This window comes from Trachurus japonicus, chromosome 16, assembly GCF_045865225.1.
Source record: "Trachurus japonicus isolate A0001 chromosome 16, Traja_1.0".
Lineage (NCBI taxonomy): Eukaryota > Metazoa > Chordata > Actinopteri > Carangiformes > Carangidae > Trachurus > Trachurus japonicus.
The window spans coordinates 24,976,971-24,996,263 of record NC_140922.1 but is presented as its reverse complement, the minus strand read 5'-3'; the positions used below and the strand labels follow the sequence as shown (position 1 = coordinate 24,996,263).

The 19,293-nt window shown below is 40.5% G+C and overlaps 1 protein-coding gene across 1 annotated transcript; it reads right to left on the bottom strand.

Annotated features, from left to right (window-relative positions):
- Nucleotides 1-1,302: 1,302 nt before the first annotated feature.
- trhra (thyrotropin-releasing hormone receptor a) lies at nucleotides 1,303-7,421 on the bottom strand. Its single transcript, XM_085803370.1, has 2 exons — nucleotides 6,224-7,421; nucleotides 1,303-1,862 (listed from the first exon to the last, which is right to left on the bottom strand). Exons 1-2 carry the CDS (start codon nucleotides 7,028-7,030, stop codon nucleotides 1,437-1,439), a joined length of 1,233 nt encoding a protein of 410 aa, XP_085659496.1. The 5' UTR covers nucleotides 7,031-7,421; the 3' UTR covers nucleotides 1,303-1,436.
- Between the last annotated feature and the right edge of the window lie 11,872 nt (nucleotides 7,422-19,293).

Genomic DNA, 19,293 nt, shown 5'->3' with positions numbered 1-19,293 from the left:
ACAAACCACTGTAGAAAACTCCCTCAGCTAAAAAGAAATCAGACACTTTAATACAGTAAGTTACAATGCGTGACTGACAACACAGAAACAAAGCTCTTTCCAACCCGGTCAGATGAAAAGTGTCATTTACGCAATACAGATCACTCATGTAAAAAGTAACTAAGTTACTTCAATAATTACTCAACAGAAAAAGTAATCACTTACATTAGACACACAAATGTAACATCTAATGTATTTAACATTTGTAGAAAACAACTATGGACAAAATACTGTAAAAATAAATAAATAGAAAATAATTAATTGTGGTTTAACAAACAGCCAGTCTACAGTCGGTTGGCATCACCAGCCAACTTGACATTAGTGTCCAACACTCTTGTGAACTTCTGTTCACACAAGCTGGGTTTCCATCCAAGTCGTATCGAATTTAAAAGCGGATTTTGTGAAAATGCGCAAAAAGCAAATGCGAATTTATGACCGTTAACATTCATTATTGTTTTGCGATTATTGGGAGAGGAGGAGTGCGCCGTGAGATTACGTCATAAGAGAGCGTGAATGTATCCAACAGCTGTCACTCAGCTGACACTCAACATCATGGACAATTTACGTACTTTCCGGACTATAGACGCACCTGAATATAAGCCGCACCAGCTACATTTTTAAAGAAAATACATATATAGGCCGCACTTGAATATAAGCCTCAGATTTTCATGTTGTAACATGAGATATTTACACAGAAAGACAGTCGGGAACTGTGACAGTCCGCTCGCTTTTCTGCTGTTTTGGTTATGCTCCTCTCGCCCATGTGCATCTGTTTACATACGAAGCCGGTGAAACATCAATAAATGTAGCGGTGGATAACGTTACATAACATATACGATGTTACGGCGTGTGTTTCTGTAGTCTTAACCGTCATAAACAAAAGATTATGGGTTACAGAGCGCGTTCGTGTTGCGGTGCAGAGACGAGAGCTGGGACGCAGCAGCACTTCACCCACAAACTCTGGCTCAATTCGCATAACCTGTTTCCATCACAAAAACTCGCATTTCCTTTAATCGATACGCTGACAAATCCACCCCCTCCAAGCTATAAACTTTTATGCGCATTTACTGCCTTTTTGTAGGATGAACCCGATGACAAACTGCTCTCCTGCCGGTTTTTCCTGCAACACTTTAGGTGAATATTTATATTAAGGTGTCTCTGCTTTTTATCATATGAAGGGTTAAGTTTATCACATCTTGCACTTTATATTAACAGAATTTCTGCAAAGATATTTTGGACAGCTCATTATAGCTGCTTTTACCAATATGTCGGAAATGTGCTTATCAAATGAAAGAAACTGGAGGTGTCAAAATACTTAATTAAAACTTATTCAGTGGGCGACTGAATCCATACTGCAGCTGTCAGACTCTCTGATGGTGGAGTAGGTTTGTTTTCAGTCAGGCTTTGACATCACCTCCAGACAGGGAAGGCTCCTCGTATGGGATCCTCTTGGCGTTGGGTAGGTACTGATCTGTCGGTGTGTTTAGCTCGTCCATTTCCGTGGTGAAGTGGTCGGGACTTTCCCCATTGGACGTCTCCTTGATGACACTATAGGTGAGTGCCACACTGTAAGAAGCCGGTTTCTCCATGCGCTGAGGGCCACAGTGACATAGCTTCTTAAAAGCGGCGCGGAACTTCTGGGACATGGCGTTGTAGATGACCGGGTTAATGGCACTGTTTAAATAAATGCAGAGACGGCAGAAGAGCAGGAACCAGGTATCCAGGTAGGCCTTCTCCAGGAAGGAGTTGACCACCACCAAGGTCCGGTAAGGCATCCACAGTAAGGCGAAGAGGACCACCACCACAGCCAGCATCTTGGTCACCTGGTAAAGTTCAATCATGAGTTGAATCATTATTATTTTTTATCTTACTATTATTATCAACCTATGGTTTCAGAATGTAACATGCCAAAACTCTTGAAGTTACGATTCAGTATCCATCGTACCAATATAACAGATTCACACTCTTACTTTTATCTTGATGCCAATTGATTTTTAACTAAACAGAAAATTTCCTCCTGTTTTACATTAAAGGCATCCAACTGGTCTAACAAGGGGAGGCTTTTACTGTGAAGCGGTCGCAGATAGAGCACAGATGATACTGTGACATTATGAGTAGGAGGCGGTACAAAACAAGGTGGCAATTCTCTGCATTTCATCAGACACTGATTATTGTGTAAATATTGTGGGGAGTAACAGCTGTTAGATGAAAAGTTAAAGTCAACAGGCTCCACATCGCCAATTTTTCAGCAACTAAATTACCACATTCTACTGTTCCTTATGCTGTTGTGTGGAAAACTACAAAACAGACTGATCACAGACATTCATAAGATGAGGGAAAATTGATAATTAGTGACTGAATTTGGTATGAAATAGATAAATAGATGCACCAGTTGCTCTTGCTGTGTTGCTGACAAAGTGGCTTGTCAATAAGAATTCTAGGTGGGAGGTATGGTACAGCAGTTTACATTTTTACAATGGAGTCCACACACTGAAGGGGTCAGGGGTTAAAGAGAGTAGCCAGTATTAGGCTACTCTGTGAGGTCATTCTTCAACTTTACAGTTCAGTGCAATAAGGATTTTTTGCAGCAGAGCAGCAGCTTGGAAACAACTTAGATGTGGCTACTGATTTATGCATCTCAGTCACAATTTCATCCTTGTACAATTATCTGACAGGACCAGAGGACCAAACGAGAACAGCTTCATTGTGTTAAAATACTCTAGAGTATATGTGAGCAGACAGCGTGAGAGAAGCAAACAGATGAAAGGGCTGAAACCAGCTGACACTCTTGGCAAAATTCAAATACAACATTTTGACCTACTCTTGTTTAACCAAATTATGTAACCTGCAGTGTCTTCTCTATGACACAGCTGCACCAACACCTGAACACTTGACTCACTTCTGTCGGTTTGAGTATGTTTAATCTGATAAACACTGCTGCTCAAATATTGATGAAGAGGAAACCACCTCCTGCACTTAATATTCATTTAGTTGCTCTTCTTTAAAGAGTGAGCTCAGTGTGTTTGATTGAGGATTTTCAGACAAAAAGGATGCACTCTAATATGAATGCAGTTTATTTACGAGCACATGCTGACACAATATGAAGCGTTCATCATCATGAAGAGCTGCATCCAGTTCTTATAGGCCCAAACAAACCTAGAAAGGTGTACACCAAACTGCGAACAAAACTTAAAAAATTAAAATGAACCTTTACATAAATAACACATACATACAAAATAATATGTACACTAAAAGTAAAAGTATCATCACTTTTGGGCAGTCTTTGGAACATCAAAAACTAGCTAAAGCTGAAAAATTGTTTTGGGTCCATATCTAAGCCATTCAAAAACAAATCATTAATGTCATTTGAATTTGAGAACTCTTTCAATCTATCACTGAGCCTGGAAATTAAAGTCAGCAACAGCAATGAAACATATTTTTCAAAAATGTCTGTAGTAGTAAAAAATAACGTAGATACACTGAAGTGACAAACTATTGAACATAAAACTCCAATTAGTACTGGAAACACAGAAGAGTCTAGGGCAAAACACTATGTAAAAGCAAACCGTGAGTCATCCTCATTAGTTTGTTGAACTGGTTATTCGCATGACGCAGTTTCAGTAGAAATGCTCTGGCCAGACAAAGGGTACAGAAATCTTCCACACAACAATAGTACCACACGGTCTAATATACTGTACATAGTATAAACCTCTGGACCAAGAGTCATCCTTTTTCCATTACATTTGTAATCTTACAGGTGTAACTGTTGTCCTGTTGACCACTGACTGTATCCTTTAAAAAGGGATCTTACTGATCTTCTGATGATGCCTCCAATATGTAAGCTCTGTCATGTTGTTTTGGAGAAAATAAACATTTCATTTTGCCCAACAATTTTGATTTGTTGTTTCATACTATCCATTCCAAACGCAGATTTTTTTTTTCTTTCCTTCTTGGTTGCAATCAAGGCAACAAGGGCTGTGCAATATCTGGTCTATGTATGAACTGTACCCACTCAGGAGTGAATGAAACATTGTTGATGTTATGTACTGTTATGTCTGTCTTGTGTTCTTATATGCAGCTGCTGGAGGTATTGATTGTCCAAGGCAAATTTCCCTCCGGGGACAATAAAGTTTATATTGATTGATTGAGATGTTTGCTAAAGAACAAGGTAAAACTCTAAAATGCTAACTGTGTTGCACGTCTTCTGTACTGGTCTTTGCCGTAAAAAAAAAAAAAAATCAAAACAGATCTTCATAATACCTACAGATTTTACAGCTTGAAATGACAACTGCAAAGGTGGGGATGTGTTCTTGAGGACGACTTTATCATGCAACTTTAGAAACACCAAAGTGTTGACCCCATAAATAAACCATTCAGTGTTCATTCAGGTGCTGTTGATTGATTTTCAATGTGGGGTAATAATGTATGCAGAACCTAACAAAGACTAGATTTGTTCTCATAATTAGCAAGTGATAATCCTGCTGTGAAACTTGTACATAATTAAAACTTATCTATATTTATGTAGCGTTGTCTTGGCTGCAGTGAGGTGAGTCTAATAGGATCGGATAAGGGCAATGCCAGTGTCATCACTGAGTAAAATACCTGAACTCTCATTATTTCCTCCTTGGGTTAATTCAGTGACACATGTCATAACGGCGTGGATCGTTCCTTTTGTCCACAAGAAACACATGATTGTGTTGTTGTGGGTGTGTGTTTGTCAAAGGTAAAACAAAGGTAAACTGGGGGAGAAAAAGCCAAAAGCCTGTTTGAGTTGGGGTTAACTGATTAGACTATCCAATAGAGCATGGAGCTGCCTCAGGGTACCACACCTCCTGTCATTCCAAGGGAAGCCTTCTTCCGTTGATCAGATAAACGAACGTCTAGCTCTGGTACCTGTGTGTCTGGCATGGTGTCTGTGTATGTGCCTTCAGAGCATTTTTGTATTTTTTTTTTTTTAAACAAAATAAGATCTTTTATTTTATTTTATTTGGCAGCATGGAATGAAAACATTCGTATATGGGACAGTTAGAATTCACGATATTTGATGTCAATGTGTTTTTGTTTTAAATTGCCTGTTTTTCTCCCTTTCTCCAGTGTGCACACAAATGCACAAAAAGAAAACAAGCTAAAGAGGACTGATAAACTCTGAGCTTTTACATCCATCAATATGAACAAAATGTGATTCCAAATAGGTCTGTTGTCACTTAAGTTAGTTTCTCAGCAGAGCTATAAATGTATGCTTCAGAGTTTTGAAAAAAAGTGGAAATTGAGTTTGCACTTCATTAGACTTGATATGAAAGGAGTTGAGAGCCGGCAGCACTTTGATGTTCTGTACTTAGATGTTTGAATATTTTCCTTTAGTACAAACAAAGTGCATATTTTCACAAATTACCACCACACATGTCCTTACAGATAAGCCAGCAGCTGACCTTTAGAGAGTCCAAACAGAACAGTTCAAAAAGGACACATAGTTTAATCACCATACCACCACCACCACCAGCAGCAGCAGCAGCAGCAGCAGCAGCAGCAGCAGCAGCAGCTCACATCATGGGTATTTACTAATGTTATGAGAATTGTTTGGTTTGGGATTGATGACATTGCCCACAACATGTTATTGTTGGGGCCCTCATAGACCCCAGTTGCAAAACATGGTTAAATGCAATGGATTTTATTATTTATTTTTTACAAAACTTCTCAGGCTTTCTATTATTTGATTTTTTTTTTTTTGGTTTGTTTTGTTTTGTTTGCTCGTTAGAGGTTTGGGAGAAGTAGCTATAGAATATAGAATATTTTGGTGTTATGGCAAATCATTATGGTTATGTCTGTATTGTTACATTCATCAAAAGTGAAAACGCAGTTTCAGGATAACAGTGAAATGTAAGACACAGGGATGATATATAGAAAAGAAACAATGAAGAAGTGGAAGTTACCAAATAAGTTTGATGTATTAAATCTATTTTGTCTCTATATTGTGGGGTCAGTTTTACTGTGATGTCATTATATTATCCAACCTAAATAAAAACATAATCAGGATGAGGAGAAGCACTCACTTCTTTCTAATGGGAGAAAACTGAGGGTCTACAGACTCTACACCTGACCTGTGGTGCAGCTGGATCCATTGACCTCCTTCTCACACACACACTGATTACACACTGATAAATGTTGATGAACAAACAGAGCCCACCTGTCTGCGGGAGGCAGCTGTGGTGCTGCTGGAGGAGCTGGCGCTGATCATCCTCCCTCCCTGACTCGTCTCCTTCTTCCACTTCTTGGTGCTGTCCTTCGGATCCGACGGCAGCGGGTTCAGGAAGAGTATCCTGGCGATCAGTCCGTACAGGACCGTGGCCAGCATGAGAGGCAGCACGTAAAACACCGCGAAATCTGTGAAGTAGATGGGCAGGTAGTGACTCCTGGACACTTTGTAGGCGCAGCTGAGCAGCACCACGTTGTCGTACACCAACTTTTTAGTGTCTGACAGAAAGAGCCACATGACGCAGTAGACAGAAGTCAGCGCCCACACCAGCATGATGATTTTCTTTGCCCTGGATAAAGTGCACAGAAATTGCGCTTTGATGGGGTGGCAGATGGCGATGTAGCGCTCCACGGTGAAGGCGGTGATGGAGCAGGAGGACGCGTTTATTCCCAGGTACTGGAAATAGGTGATCCCCAGGCAGCCCGCGTAACCGTACACCCACTGACCGTACAGGGCGTCGGTGATGTTGGGCAACCCGGCGGCCGTCAGGACCATCAGGTCAGCGGCGGCCAGGCTCACCAGGTAGCAGTTAGTGGGAGTCCGCATATGTTTGGTGGTCAGGACCACCAGGATGACCATCACATTCCCCACGATCCCCACCCCGCATATAAGAGACACTAAAAACACACTGGCCACTTTATATTCAAAAGTGTAGTCAGTCCAAACACCCAGGGTCTGATTGTCCTGCAACGACGTGTCATTCTCCATGGTCACGTTATCCATGGTGAGGTTTTCCATGGCAGAGAGAGGCTGTGACTCTGTGCGCTTTTACGAAAATCACACCAGGCATTCAAAAAAGAAAACCACAGAGACTCATCTCAATAAACTACAGGGGCCCGGCGTCCAAATTCCAACAGGAGCCCGTCTAGAAATGCTCCAAAAACTTAATTTCATCCACATATAATCCAGTCAAACTCACTTTTCCTCTCCATGAAATCCAATTTCTGACATTGCAAATCCATCAAATGAAACTCCAAAGCGTTTTCCATAAACGCAAGAATGAAGTGAATGAAGGCTGGCTTGTTGTTTGAAGTTTGCAGAGAGATGATGTGTTGCAGCAACAGCAGCAGCAGCAGCTCTGCGCCCTGCTCCTGTCTCACTGCTTCCTGCAGAGCCTCTGCCTCTCTGCTCCTCAGAGTCTCTGGCACGGCTCACAGTGAAGTCACACGGTGACACACTGCAGCCACAAACTTTGTTCTTATGTCAGCGACTCCACAAAACCCCATCATAAAATTTACTGTGAAGGTGAAGGTGTTGTTTTTAGGGATTTTTTTTCTGGCGCTGAATTTACCTATTGATCTTATTATGTTAATTATTAACATCATCTACTATTAGCAGTTAATGCTACATTATTAGATGTGTTATAACACACTAAAACACAATTTAATTTAGCTATAAGAAAAGCGCAACTATTTAAGCTTTAAATTATTGGTTAGGCAGCTATTAAAACACACAACCCCTGTAATGTGTGTATGGTGACTTAAAATGTTTTTATATCTGCATACAATACATTAGTTTCTAGTGTGAATGCATGTTGTAAACCATTGTTTACACTTTACTTATATATAGTACCACTTGCTTGGTGGGTTAAAGTAAATGCTTATCATCAACTGCCAGTAATGGTTTTGTTCATCCTGTTTACACCTGCATTTCTGATGTTATATAAATATAACTGTGGGTGAATCTGACTTAAAGAAAAATACCTGAGTGTTATTAATTAATTAATTTATTTATTGTTTTAATTAAATTCCACTGGGGCACAGTTAGTTTGGTTGTTACTTATTACTCACCAATTGTTGTTTTGTATGTTTCTGAATGTGTGATTTCTATTCTCATATTTGTGTCTTTAAGTAAAATTTTTAAACATATTCTGGATCCACACTGTATAAGTACCGATATAAATATTATACACACACACCTCTACAGTGGGAGGAGAAAATGCCATAAAGTGACTCAGTTGACAGATACAGGTTAGTAATATAAGAGATAATAAAAAAAATAATCATCCCATAAAGCACAATAAGGTCATTCTAAACTTGTTGTTGAGTCCTATGGGTGCAATATTAAGCTATTATAGGACCATTATGGTGATGGAAGGAGACAGAAATGTCATAAAGAAGGGAATGGTCACTTTAATATTTTTAATGCAATATTGTTATAGTGTGTTTCTGAAGTGGTGGCTCAAGAATACTCACAGCACTGCCTGCCATATTTGCACAGCTTCCTTCTTTTGCACTTTTTCAGGTCATTTGGGGCTGCAGTTCAGTATTGTACAGTTTTATTTAAAGTGGCTGACTAACGTGTGAATATGTATAGCAGGAAATCTGAATCGGATCTTGGCCATTCTTCCTCAGTGCCTGTCTCAATTGTCTCAGTATTTCTCTCTGCCTCCTTCCTCTCACTCTTTCAGTTGTTTACCTGCTTCCACTTGACTTCTCACACCTCATTGACAGGGAGAGGAAATTAAGGTTCACATTGTTCACTTAAATTACAGCATCGCCGTGTAGAAACAAGGGGCTGAGGTCTCAGGTGGTATCACAACATCCGTGGGTGGTGTTGTAGCTTTTCTCCTCCCTGAAGGTAAACACCTGTAACATTAGATTGAAGGTCTGAGGGAGACATGTGTCAGAAGCTGCTTCTCAGTGGGAGAAAAAGTCCTCTACTGTCGGCAGTCATCTCCATCTGCAGGATATCCGTAGTGGAATGAAAAACTGAGACGTACATGTTGATGATTTAACTGTCTGTGATTAGCATTCTCCCGCCCTCTGGTGTTTTAGTCCTGTTGCCAAAAAGATAAACAAACTGGCAGAGGTTTCAGGCAGTCGTTCAACACAAGTCCAGATTAACAGAATTGTTATTCCTGGGGAAGCTGCATGGGCTCAAGTGAAATAGGCAGGCGATGAAAATTACTCAGATTTTCAGCGCTATAGGGGATGCAGCTGTTTATATTGCTGTCGATACAACCTTCCCAGGAGGCTGGTTTAGCAATAGCAAAGAAATCTGCAGGGAAACAGCCTTGAAGGAAACATGCCTTAGTCTCTAGGTTACCTTTTGGACTGTGGACATGTTGTCAGACAGATCGGTGGAAAAGTGTTTTAGACGTCAGCAGTGGATTGTCGTGGTTTTGAGAGCTTGTGCTCCTAAGTCTTCTGATCTCAAGCAGGTTATTCTCTTGAGTTAACCCAGAATACCTCCAAAGATTTCATGTCAGTGTACACATGTGTTATTGATTCATTGTCACCTCTGTATTGATCCCCTCCATGTCTATTAAAGGGATACTTCACCCAAAATCAATAATTCACCAATTTTCTACTCACCGTCATGCCAAGGAAGGGTTTGGAGAACTTTCAGAGTCATCAAAACCCTTTTGGAGTTCCAGGGGGGGTCCGACTGCCAACGGATTTTCATATAATGGTGGCAGATAGAGCTCACTTTTGAATCGTCCAAAACACACACTATGAAACATCCAAACTTCCATACTGCTTGTCCGTACTGACCAAAGTGTCCTGAAGCCGCCACATGAAAAAGTTGTTTGGAAAAAAATAATTTGATCTCTGTTTTTAGCGTTTTTGTAGTAGTAGCTCCCAGTGGCTCTGTTGATGTTTGTGCGCATGCGCGAGATTTGCTGCGAGATGTTCGTTCGTCGTTGTAAAGTTTAAACCATTGGATGTATGATGTAAACACGGAAGAACATCTCGCAGCAAATCTCACGCAGCCACTGGGAGCTACAGTACTGTACTACAACATCAACTATCAATTTTGGGTGAAGTATCCCTTTAAGCCATATCAGAGTAGGGCTAAATGAAATATTTGATTAGGTAAAATCATCACGCCTCAAAGCCTCAGGGGGTCAAGTGGCTCACACAAGTTGCAGGTGGGTGAAAACTTTTGTAATCACATCTGTAGAATATGTCCACCCGAGGTGTCGGCGACGACAAGCCTGCCACAGTTATTTTTCGAAAGAATCTTGATTTTATTAATGGAAATGGTTATGCCGTTAGGCCGTGGTGATACGTATAACGATCAAAGGCTGCGCAGGTGATACAGCTGCTTTTGTTATCCTCAATATGTGCTTATGAACATAATTGCAATGCCACTGGGCTTCTAACTTAATAAAGATTGTTTCTACTGCCCTCTGAATTGAATTGGACATTGGTTTCCTCTAAAGTAAAGTAAAGTAATACTTACATTTGATTTGAGGAAATACAGTATCCTGAAAAGAGTTGGATGAGAAAACTGATACAACGCCTGTGTCTCTCTTGTAAACATGAGATTATGGCCAGCAGCCAGTTAGCATACGCTAACACACAGACAATCCCCTGCAATACATATATTTCTATACAAAACTCCTGTGCAAAACAGCAGGTTGTTGTTTGTTACAGCAACCATAGAAGACATACACAATACAGAACAATTATGTGCCATATTCATCATTCATAAACGTATAAGGGGGGTGTTTCACTCTTCTACTTGCCTGAGGCAGAGTAATTATAATTTTTAGAGTTATAAAGTTTTATCTCTAACACAGGGCTTTATGGTGATCATAAGAAAATCTGCAAAGTAAATGCAGCTCTTGAATATATCTAGTGGAGTGACACCATGTTCCCCTCTGAAGTAGTGTAATGAAATGATTCAGAAGCATTTAAATTAGTAGTAAAGTATGAATAATTCAAAATTGTGATTAGCTACAACATCAGTTCATGTGCTCTCTACTCATGATCAGTGCTCCTCTGCCTTAATCTTGATTTTGAGACTCGCTCCCCTTCTTTCAACATTCCTAGTGGGTCTTCACTGCCACCTCATGGTTAAATGCTCCACTGACACACAGGAGAGAACAGGAGATGGCAGGCAAGCTACTGTAAATACTTAGCCCATGACACACCTTACAAAGACGCCATTTGTCTCTGTGGTCTAAAGGTTTGTGAGCACTAATGCATGGACGTTTCTGCAACAGCTTTGTTTCAGTCATTACTTTGAAACATTTTGCGTTTAAGTAAGTTTAGGCCAATTGTTCTGGAATGAAGCCAAAAACAAATGTTTTGTAGCCTGCAAAATGTGAATGAACTTTGTAGAGCAAAAGTTTCTTTCTAAAGAATTCTTTAACCTTTTTCTCCAGGTTTGGAGAGGTTTTCTACCCTTTGCCTCCACATTCATTTATATTTATGAAATGCATTCCTTCTGACTTTCTGAAGGCTGATATTTCATCTCAAGGGAGGTTTTTCTATTGCTGAACAATCACTGAAGGACAACAAACACACTGTGATGGAGAACCAGCTGTCTAAAGCTGTGAAGAGAATACTACTCATCTATTTCTACCAGACAGACTGAAGAAATGTGAGCGGCTACAAATGTCTGAATCTTACTATTTTACATTTTACAAATTCTCAGCAGTGACGTCTGTGTTAATATAATACATTATTCATTCATTGCAGCTTTTAGGAGAGAGGTCCTCTTGTCCCTAAATGAAAATTCAAGGTAAACACTCCAACAGAAACTCAGAGGCAAACATTTTATCATTACCAGTAGTGCCAGCACATTACTCAGAGGCTTGGCTCACTATATTCACCAAATATAAATGACATCTTTGGCCTGAACTCAAGACTTTCTCATTTACCTAATGAATGAAACTCATCCCATCCTGCCTGAAATGTTTGCCTTGTCCATACTAAACAGCTGCTTCGACTCCATTCATTGCACACAAGGATACCAAGAGCTAAAGTGAACCTGACTGTATATTAGTCAAAACAAATGGGACCAAGCAGCTAAAACAAATTTTTTGTTGATGTATAATTAGGGTGCTATTAAAACTGGGCACACAAGAAAGGCTGTAAGATAATCACTGGTCCAGATGGAGACAGAGATGCAAAAGATATGATGAACATTGCAAGCGCTAGTGGGGCCATTATAATGCAAAAGCAGCTGTGGCATGTGGGATAAGATCATATTAATTATGAGAAAAAGGCGACAAAGAGAAGAAGGCTCCATGAAATGGTGGAATTAATTATCAGGGTCGGCTTGCTTAATCGCCAAAAGTGTTTTCTTTTTTTTCTATTTTGTGAAGTCTTATCTTTGAATGAAGCATAAATCTTTGCACACACAAAGCGGTAGGAAAGCCATTATTATCCTTCCATTATCCCAGAGTGTCTGTGTTGAGGCCAGCCGCATCGCTTCAATTAGGAAAGTCACTGTAAATTAACTTGAAGGTCCAAGTGCTGAATATTTCATAAGAGTGCCTGCCACCATCACACATACAGTACTCCCTTTCAAAAGGAAGAGGGAAAAAAAGCCCAGCCTGAACCTCTGTCTGCCTGCCATACTCCTAATTCTCTTGTCATCCTGATGTCTGCCTACACCCTCCACTCTGAAAGGCATTTTAAAAGCTACTGCAGGGTTAGCGTGCCAGACTGCCCTCACGAGCCCAGGGGACTGTGTAGACCTGCTCATTAATAATCTACAGAGCCTTGCTTCCATGGCACACTAACCTGTCAAAGACCTCAAGATACTTTCTGGTTGCTGGTCATAAACATACAGTATCTACTGTGATGGAAGTTTACTTTGACCTACATCATACGCTATGTTTCTTTGGTTTGGACAGCACCAGGTATTCTTAATTCACACAAGCTAAGGAAGGTCTTTGTCTTTGTCACATTTACGTAAATAAATAAATGTTTTACAATGAACCGATCAGTCTAATAATTTTATTTAGTTAAGTCAACATGGTTACGGTACATGGCAAAGACTATTAGGCTACCACTTTATGACTTAAAATTGGTCGGTATTTCTATGGGAGTCCTATGGGAGTGTCGCCACTCTGTTATATCAGTCGCTCTGGTCGGCAGTAGTCGGGCGGTGTGTTTCACTGCTTCCTTTCTCCCGACTGTGTCCGACGAGGGGCGACAGACTTGTCGGACAAGAGGCCGTCGGCGTCGGGGCGGTGTGTGGGGGCCTTTAGTGACAGCATATCTCGATCAGCATATCAGCTGTCAAGTAACTGTAGTGTTTTTACGCTTTATCTGAAAGGCAGTATATTGAATTTAAATGCAAATCATGGTAACCCTAAAGCTGTTAATTATGTAGTAGTTGAACAGTAATGTAAAATCAAGTGCTTCTCACATTATGTCCTGATCATGTTCCTCAGCAAATGATGGTCCAGCACTCTGTTGAGTATGAGAGGCTTTCTGAGCAGCAAACGGACCGTCTGGGTGGAAAGGTTGGGAGAGTCTGCTTCCTCAATGTCAGGCCACAGCTCCTTCACAAAGACAAGAAGGGGAAAATACTCAACCAAACAGGGAAATTCTAGGAGACCAAGGCAGAACGATGAGAAAAACCCTGAGGAGTCTGTTCTTTGGATGTCAGGCTTCAGCTTCTTGTCAAACAGGACAGAGGACTACAGGGAGTTAGCTCCATCAACGTCGGACCTTGGAGTCTTCACTGGAAGGAGGTAAAGCTGTACCCAGGTAATTTCTCGTATTCACTCTGTTATACTTTCCTATGTTTTATCAAACAAAGGCAAGACAATACTTAATGGCTGCAAATGTCTCCTGCAAGTCTTCATATTAATTGTTAATACTTTACTGTTCTATTTGTCTGACAGAGCAGAGCTGTCTAACATGATGTTGTTTCCTTGACAACAACAAAAAAAAGGCATGTTTGCTAAGGACCAGATCAAAAGGATGGATGACCGCAGGACAAACTGGAGAGCTGTGGTCGCCTATTGTTCGCTCAGCTATACTCTTCTGACTAAGACTGCAAGAAAACCATGATGATAAGATTAAGTTAAAATTGTCTGCTGTATGTGAATACATTTATTATGAGAGCCCTCCTGAATATAATTCTATTGTTTATATTCATAATTAATTATATTTGTATCAAAGGTCAAATTCAACAAAATAGCAGCCAAAAAGCAAAGATTGAATTAAAGAGTCCAAAACATCTCGTTACATGAATTAGATTTAAAAAGGCAGGGTTTGTTCTGTCTCTTTAGCAATTTCAGCAGTCTGAATGTTTTGAGGCACCAAACACAGTCTGAAAACCCAGTGAGTACCATGACCACCTCCCTGCCCATGGCTCAAGACTAACAATGTCCCAACGGGGACAACAGAGGAAGTGTCTGAGACAGAGATTTTCCCCAGGATAAAAGGGATTTTATGTTTATCTTGTAATTTATTTGAAATTTTTCACATTAACACAAAAAACACAAACAGCCTACTATAGGCTACTTCTTTGTAACATCTTCACATTACAACATAATTACCACCCTATTTGTTAATGCACACATGGAGAAATGTGTTTCAACGTCATTAGCCAGGAAAGAATAGGGAAGATAATGTATTTATAATGGGTTTGTGAGAGTGAGATGTTATTGGCATTAGAACTTTGTAATTAGAGATTTGTTGGTAAATACAATTTCAAATATTTCCAATGTGAACTAAACAGCACTTTTTTCCAAGACTGAGTCAATAGTGTTAAAAAGTCCAACTTTACAGCAGAAATCAACATGTTTACAGCCTGGCACATAAACAAAACTAAACAATTTTGGTTTCTACAGCTAATTTGCTCCGTCATGACAACTGCACTGGATGTTTTTTTTTTATATAACTCAACTAGTGAAATTTTGATACAGCTGAATCCTGCATACAGCACTCGAGGGTGTCCTGCTACTGTATGAGTGACAGTTGAGCGAGCATATAGCAGCCTATAGTATGCTTGCAACAAGCCTGGATGTCTTGTCGCAAGATTACAGTTCAAGACTGCCTTATTTATTTAAAATATGACATTTTCTCATTTACTTTTTATATACAGATTAACAGCAATACATAATCAAATCATCTGTGAAGTGACTATAGCCCTTAGCTACAAAAATGTATATAATGCTCCTAAAGCTAAATGAGCCATGTTATACAGTTCTTTAAATGCTAACATTGACAAAGGAAAAAGCTTTGACAGTGCCAGAGTGCCTATTATTGTTAATTAAATATAATAACCATATTTCACCTTTTCGTTTTCGAGAATACAAGGATGACTCCTGTATTGAATCAGTGCAGGACCCATTCCGTCCCATAGTGATGGCAGAAAACACAGTTGAATGGAAGCAGCCTATGGTTTCCATGAGAGTGTGCAGAAAATATTAAATAATCTTGCTTTATACACCTGCTTTGAATATGTAGTTGTACAATAACATTAACATAGTAATGCCCTCCTTGTAGTGCAACACAATTTCTGAAAAACCAGTTGTTGTTGTTGTTGTTGCTTTTGGTGGTGCAACCACCCAACAAACATGACTATTTATAAGTGAGGGCTGAGCAAGGGGGTTCCCAGAGTAGAAGAACGAGCTCCCACAAGCGCTCCGGATGTCACGTGACTCGGTTTGTTTATACCGCCATGTTGGCAGGACAAGCCCCAGCAAAAATGAATGGCGCTGTGCTGATTACATTTTCAAGCCGTCAGAGGTCAGTGCGCACTACGAGAAGTGAGCGGCATATCGCAAACCTTGACACATTTAACATAACGTAATGACACAGACGGAGCGGACAATTTTTCCAGACCTGCAATATCCGGAGTGCGGACATTTACATATGGGATAAACTTTCCATGTCCTACTCTGGAGAGTCTCTGGAAGCATAGAAGAGCCTAGAGGGCCCACAGGTGGACATCATCTCATCTGGCTTCGTGATATATTCGTCTTTGCAGTCTACCGGTTGAAGATATTTCTGTCGTCACTGGATGGGTAAGTGTCACTTGATGTATCTTAGCACAACGTAGCATTACGTTAGTAAAAGCTACGTTATGCTAGCATAGATGCACGGGCAGTGTATCATGTTGGCAGTGTTAACTTGTCTGTGACGAAGTGAGGAATTAACCACGTTAGTGCAGTGTGTGTATGTTTTATGTATGGCAGCAGTAACTCACTTCTGTCTTCTTTCTGGATCTTTCGGACTCGTTAAAATGTTTCCCCTTTGCTTGTAGCTACCCGACTGTAACGTCTGGCCGCATTTGAGGTCACAACAGTTGTCCACCATGTTCATGTTTGCTTGGTAGTGAAAAGCGCGCTTAAAGCTGGGGTCTGTAGTCCTGTTCAGAGGCACTTTTAGTTATACTGGGGGAAATGGCCCGTCTAATTTCAGAGGAATCAGTACATTATGTCATCAGGAAAAGGAACGGAAAAAAACAGAGGTCTGTGACAGCCGCAGGACTGAGAAAACTCCGCCCAATCCGTGCTCTTCAGACCGAAGGGCACGGATTGGTCGAAGTTTGCTCGGAGAGTAAAGAACCAATCAGATGCCTCCGTGTCTCGTTCTGCGCCCGTCCCCCTCCTACGCGCGCGTGCACAGTCTTCACGTCTCGCTGTTGTTGCCCGGCTGGAAAAAGTCAGCACTGCTCTGCAGAAGAACGCATTTCATGCTCATTTCTGAGCAACGGCTGAGAAAATGCAGCCCAAATCACCACTTCCACGGTTACTTCTAACGACTCGCCCTGAGAAAAAGGCAAGGAAGAGAAAGCCGGAGGAAGAAAAGGCTGGCTGCGGACAAAACGGCTCGGGATCAGTCTATGCTCTGGATGCAGCAAGAGGCTAAACCAGAGTACATCGGTGTAGCTTCAGGTCGGTGGAAACAACGGAGGGATCTGGGCCTGAAAAGTGATGCCGAGGTTGCTGTCTTTCTGCTGGACAGGTAATTATTTGTTTTGCTTCGGGGAGGATTTCTTATTTTCATGAAATATGTAGGCTAACTTTTGCTAACGTAGCTATTGTAGCTTGTATTAGCCAAATGCTAATATTAGCTTCTCTGTGGGTTTAAAACTGGTCGGTGACGCTAGTATTGAATAGATTCTACCATAGTCGTCAGTGTCTGCATTATTATTGTGATAAAAGACACACATATGTTGGCTTTTACGTTTTACAACTGTTGCGTATTTATGTTTTCATAGTCATGACATGAGAAGGATCGATCAACCTCGACGCAGTCTGAACACGGATTGATTAGGCCCCGCTAGCTTCAACTACTGTTTCCAAGTCTCTGTCCACGGTGAGTTCAACTTGCTGCTGCTGCTGCTGCTGCTATGAATATTAATTTGACCAACGTTGTCTTTGGTGTGGTGTAAAAATCTGTCTTTCATATCTAGCCCTTTCTGTTTTATGTGGCTCAAAGTGCTATTTGAGGTACTTCAGAAAAGTATTATTGCACATATAGTATATATACATTATATGAAGTGATATCTGCCGTATCATTATACAGACATTGAGTAAATGTTAGTGATTATCTTTTGAGAAATATGATGGCCTGAGGATAAAACCTGTCCTTCACCTTAGGAGGTCCAGCACTCCACACAGAGTTGTTAACATCAACTACAACAACCACCAACACTAAAATAAAACACAGCTACCTTAGGTTGTACCTCTAACTTTGTGTGGTGTTGGTGGAGTAATTGATCATGTTACAAGCTTGTCTATGGACTATACTCTGTTAGCTGCTGTGCAGAGAGGATAGGGGAAAACTGAGGATCTTCTCAACAGTTTATATAAATCGTTATGCCTTTTTGTTCTGTCAAAACATCTTCCTTTCAACTGCCAAACCCAAGATTTCTATTTCTACATATAAGCAGTTCTGTGTTTTGTGCTCTATGAATGAAGGGTAAATGTATGTTGATGCTGCACTGACAGTATTCTCCAATTTTGTAATCTTCACAGAGATGATGACTTCTCAGTAGCTGGGGTTCAGGAATCAGACATTAGCTGCCCAGAGGAGACAGTTCTTCAGCAATTGGATACAAGGTATGTTACTGTGACCCTTGTCCCTTGCTCTCTCTCTCCTCACAGTAGCAGGGTGGTCAGTGGCCGAAGCTGCACCTGGGCTCTGGGGAGGCTGTGGTCTACAACTCCCTCCTGGAGTCAGCTTCTCTCCCTCTCTCCTGCAACACCTCCTGCTCTTTGGTTGATGTTTTGGTTCTGTTTTTACACTCTATAACACCCCACACACACATACTCTTCCATCCATACACCCACTTACATTACAGATCTTACAGACCACACACGCCATGCTTAGTTTGTTCTTTTTCAATCCTTTTTAATCAGGAAAAAAAAAATATTATTGGCATTTTAGAAGAGGACACTTTTGTCCCTAAATGATAAGAACGTATGTTTTTCATAAGGGTGTAGGTTATAGGTTGTATCACAGCCACCACACTAGACAGGAGTTACCTCCTGCTCCTTATGATGTTGCTCCTTTCAGACGTTGTTCAACTGGGGCAGAGCTTTATGCTTCAGACCTTGACGCATAAAACTCCACCCCGAGTAAACTGTAAGCTAATATGAATGTATCATACAAAGCTTATTATCTTTTCTCTTATTACAGATACGGCAAGGTGTACAATAAAAAATTGAAGAAGTGGAGCCTTTCCACAGAAAAGGTGGAGATGGACTACAGTTACATTGCAGGCCAAAGGAGCAGATCAACAGAGCTGACAAAACACTCCTCATACACAGCCTGACCTGTCTGCCTTCCCTGGAAACACCTTTTCCATGTAAACACCTTCTCCAATGTGTAGATACTCATGTTGAAAATGTACAGATACTTATGTAACAATAAAGGGTTATACCAACTTTGTTGTAATTTTTCTGTAATCACTTATTTTTGTTGTGGTGGTGAGAAAATGTATAGCTTCTTTTGCAGAAATACTAAAATGAAAGGCATTCATCACTTTCAAATTTTTATTAAAAACAATATAAATAACAAAAGACAAAATTTAAATACAAGTCAAAATATAAATAAGAATAATAAAATAACTTTGGAATGTACAGACTGTAAACTTCAGTGCAAATTTGACAGGAATCTAATGTAGAACACAGTATAAACGGCAGGGCTCTAGTAAATCTTACAGTGTGTTTACACTCTACAAGGGACAAAACCTTTATGTCCATGAGGATCTGGGTAGCGGTCTCTTTATTTTCCAGACACAGGAACTAGGTAGACGTGAAGCTGGAGGGCCTGGTGGAGGAGCATCTC

Bases quoted from the DNA above. Each gene is read 5' to 3' on its own strand.
- trhra (XM_085803370.1), bottom strand. From the start codon at position 7,030: ATGGAAAACCTCACCATGGATAACGTGACCATGGAGAATGACACGTCG. The intron at 1,863-6,223 runs GTGGGCTCTGTT...GAACTTTACCAG, and splicing joins CAGCTGCCTCCCGCAGACAG to GTGACCAAGATGCTGGCTGT.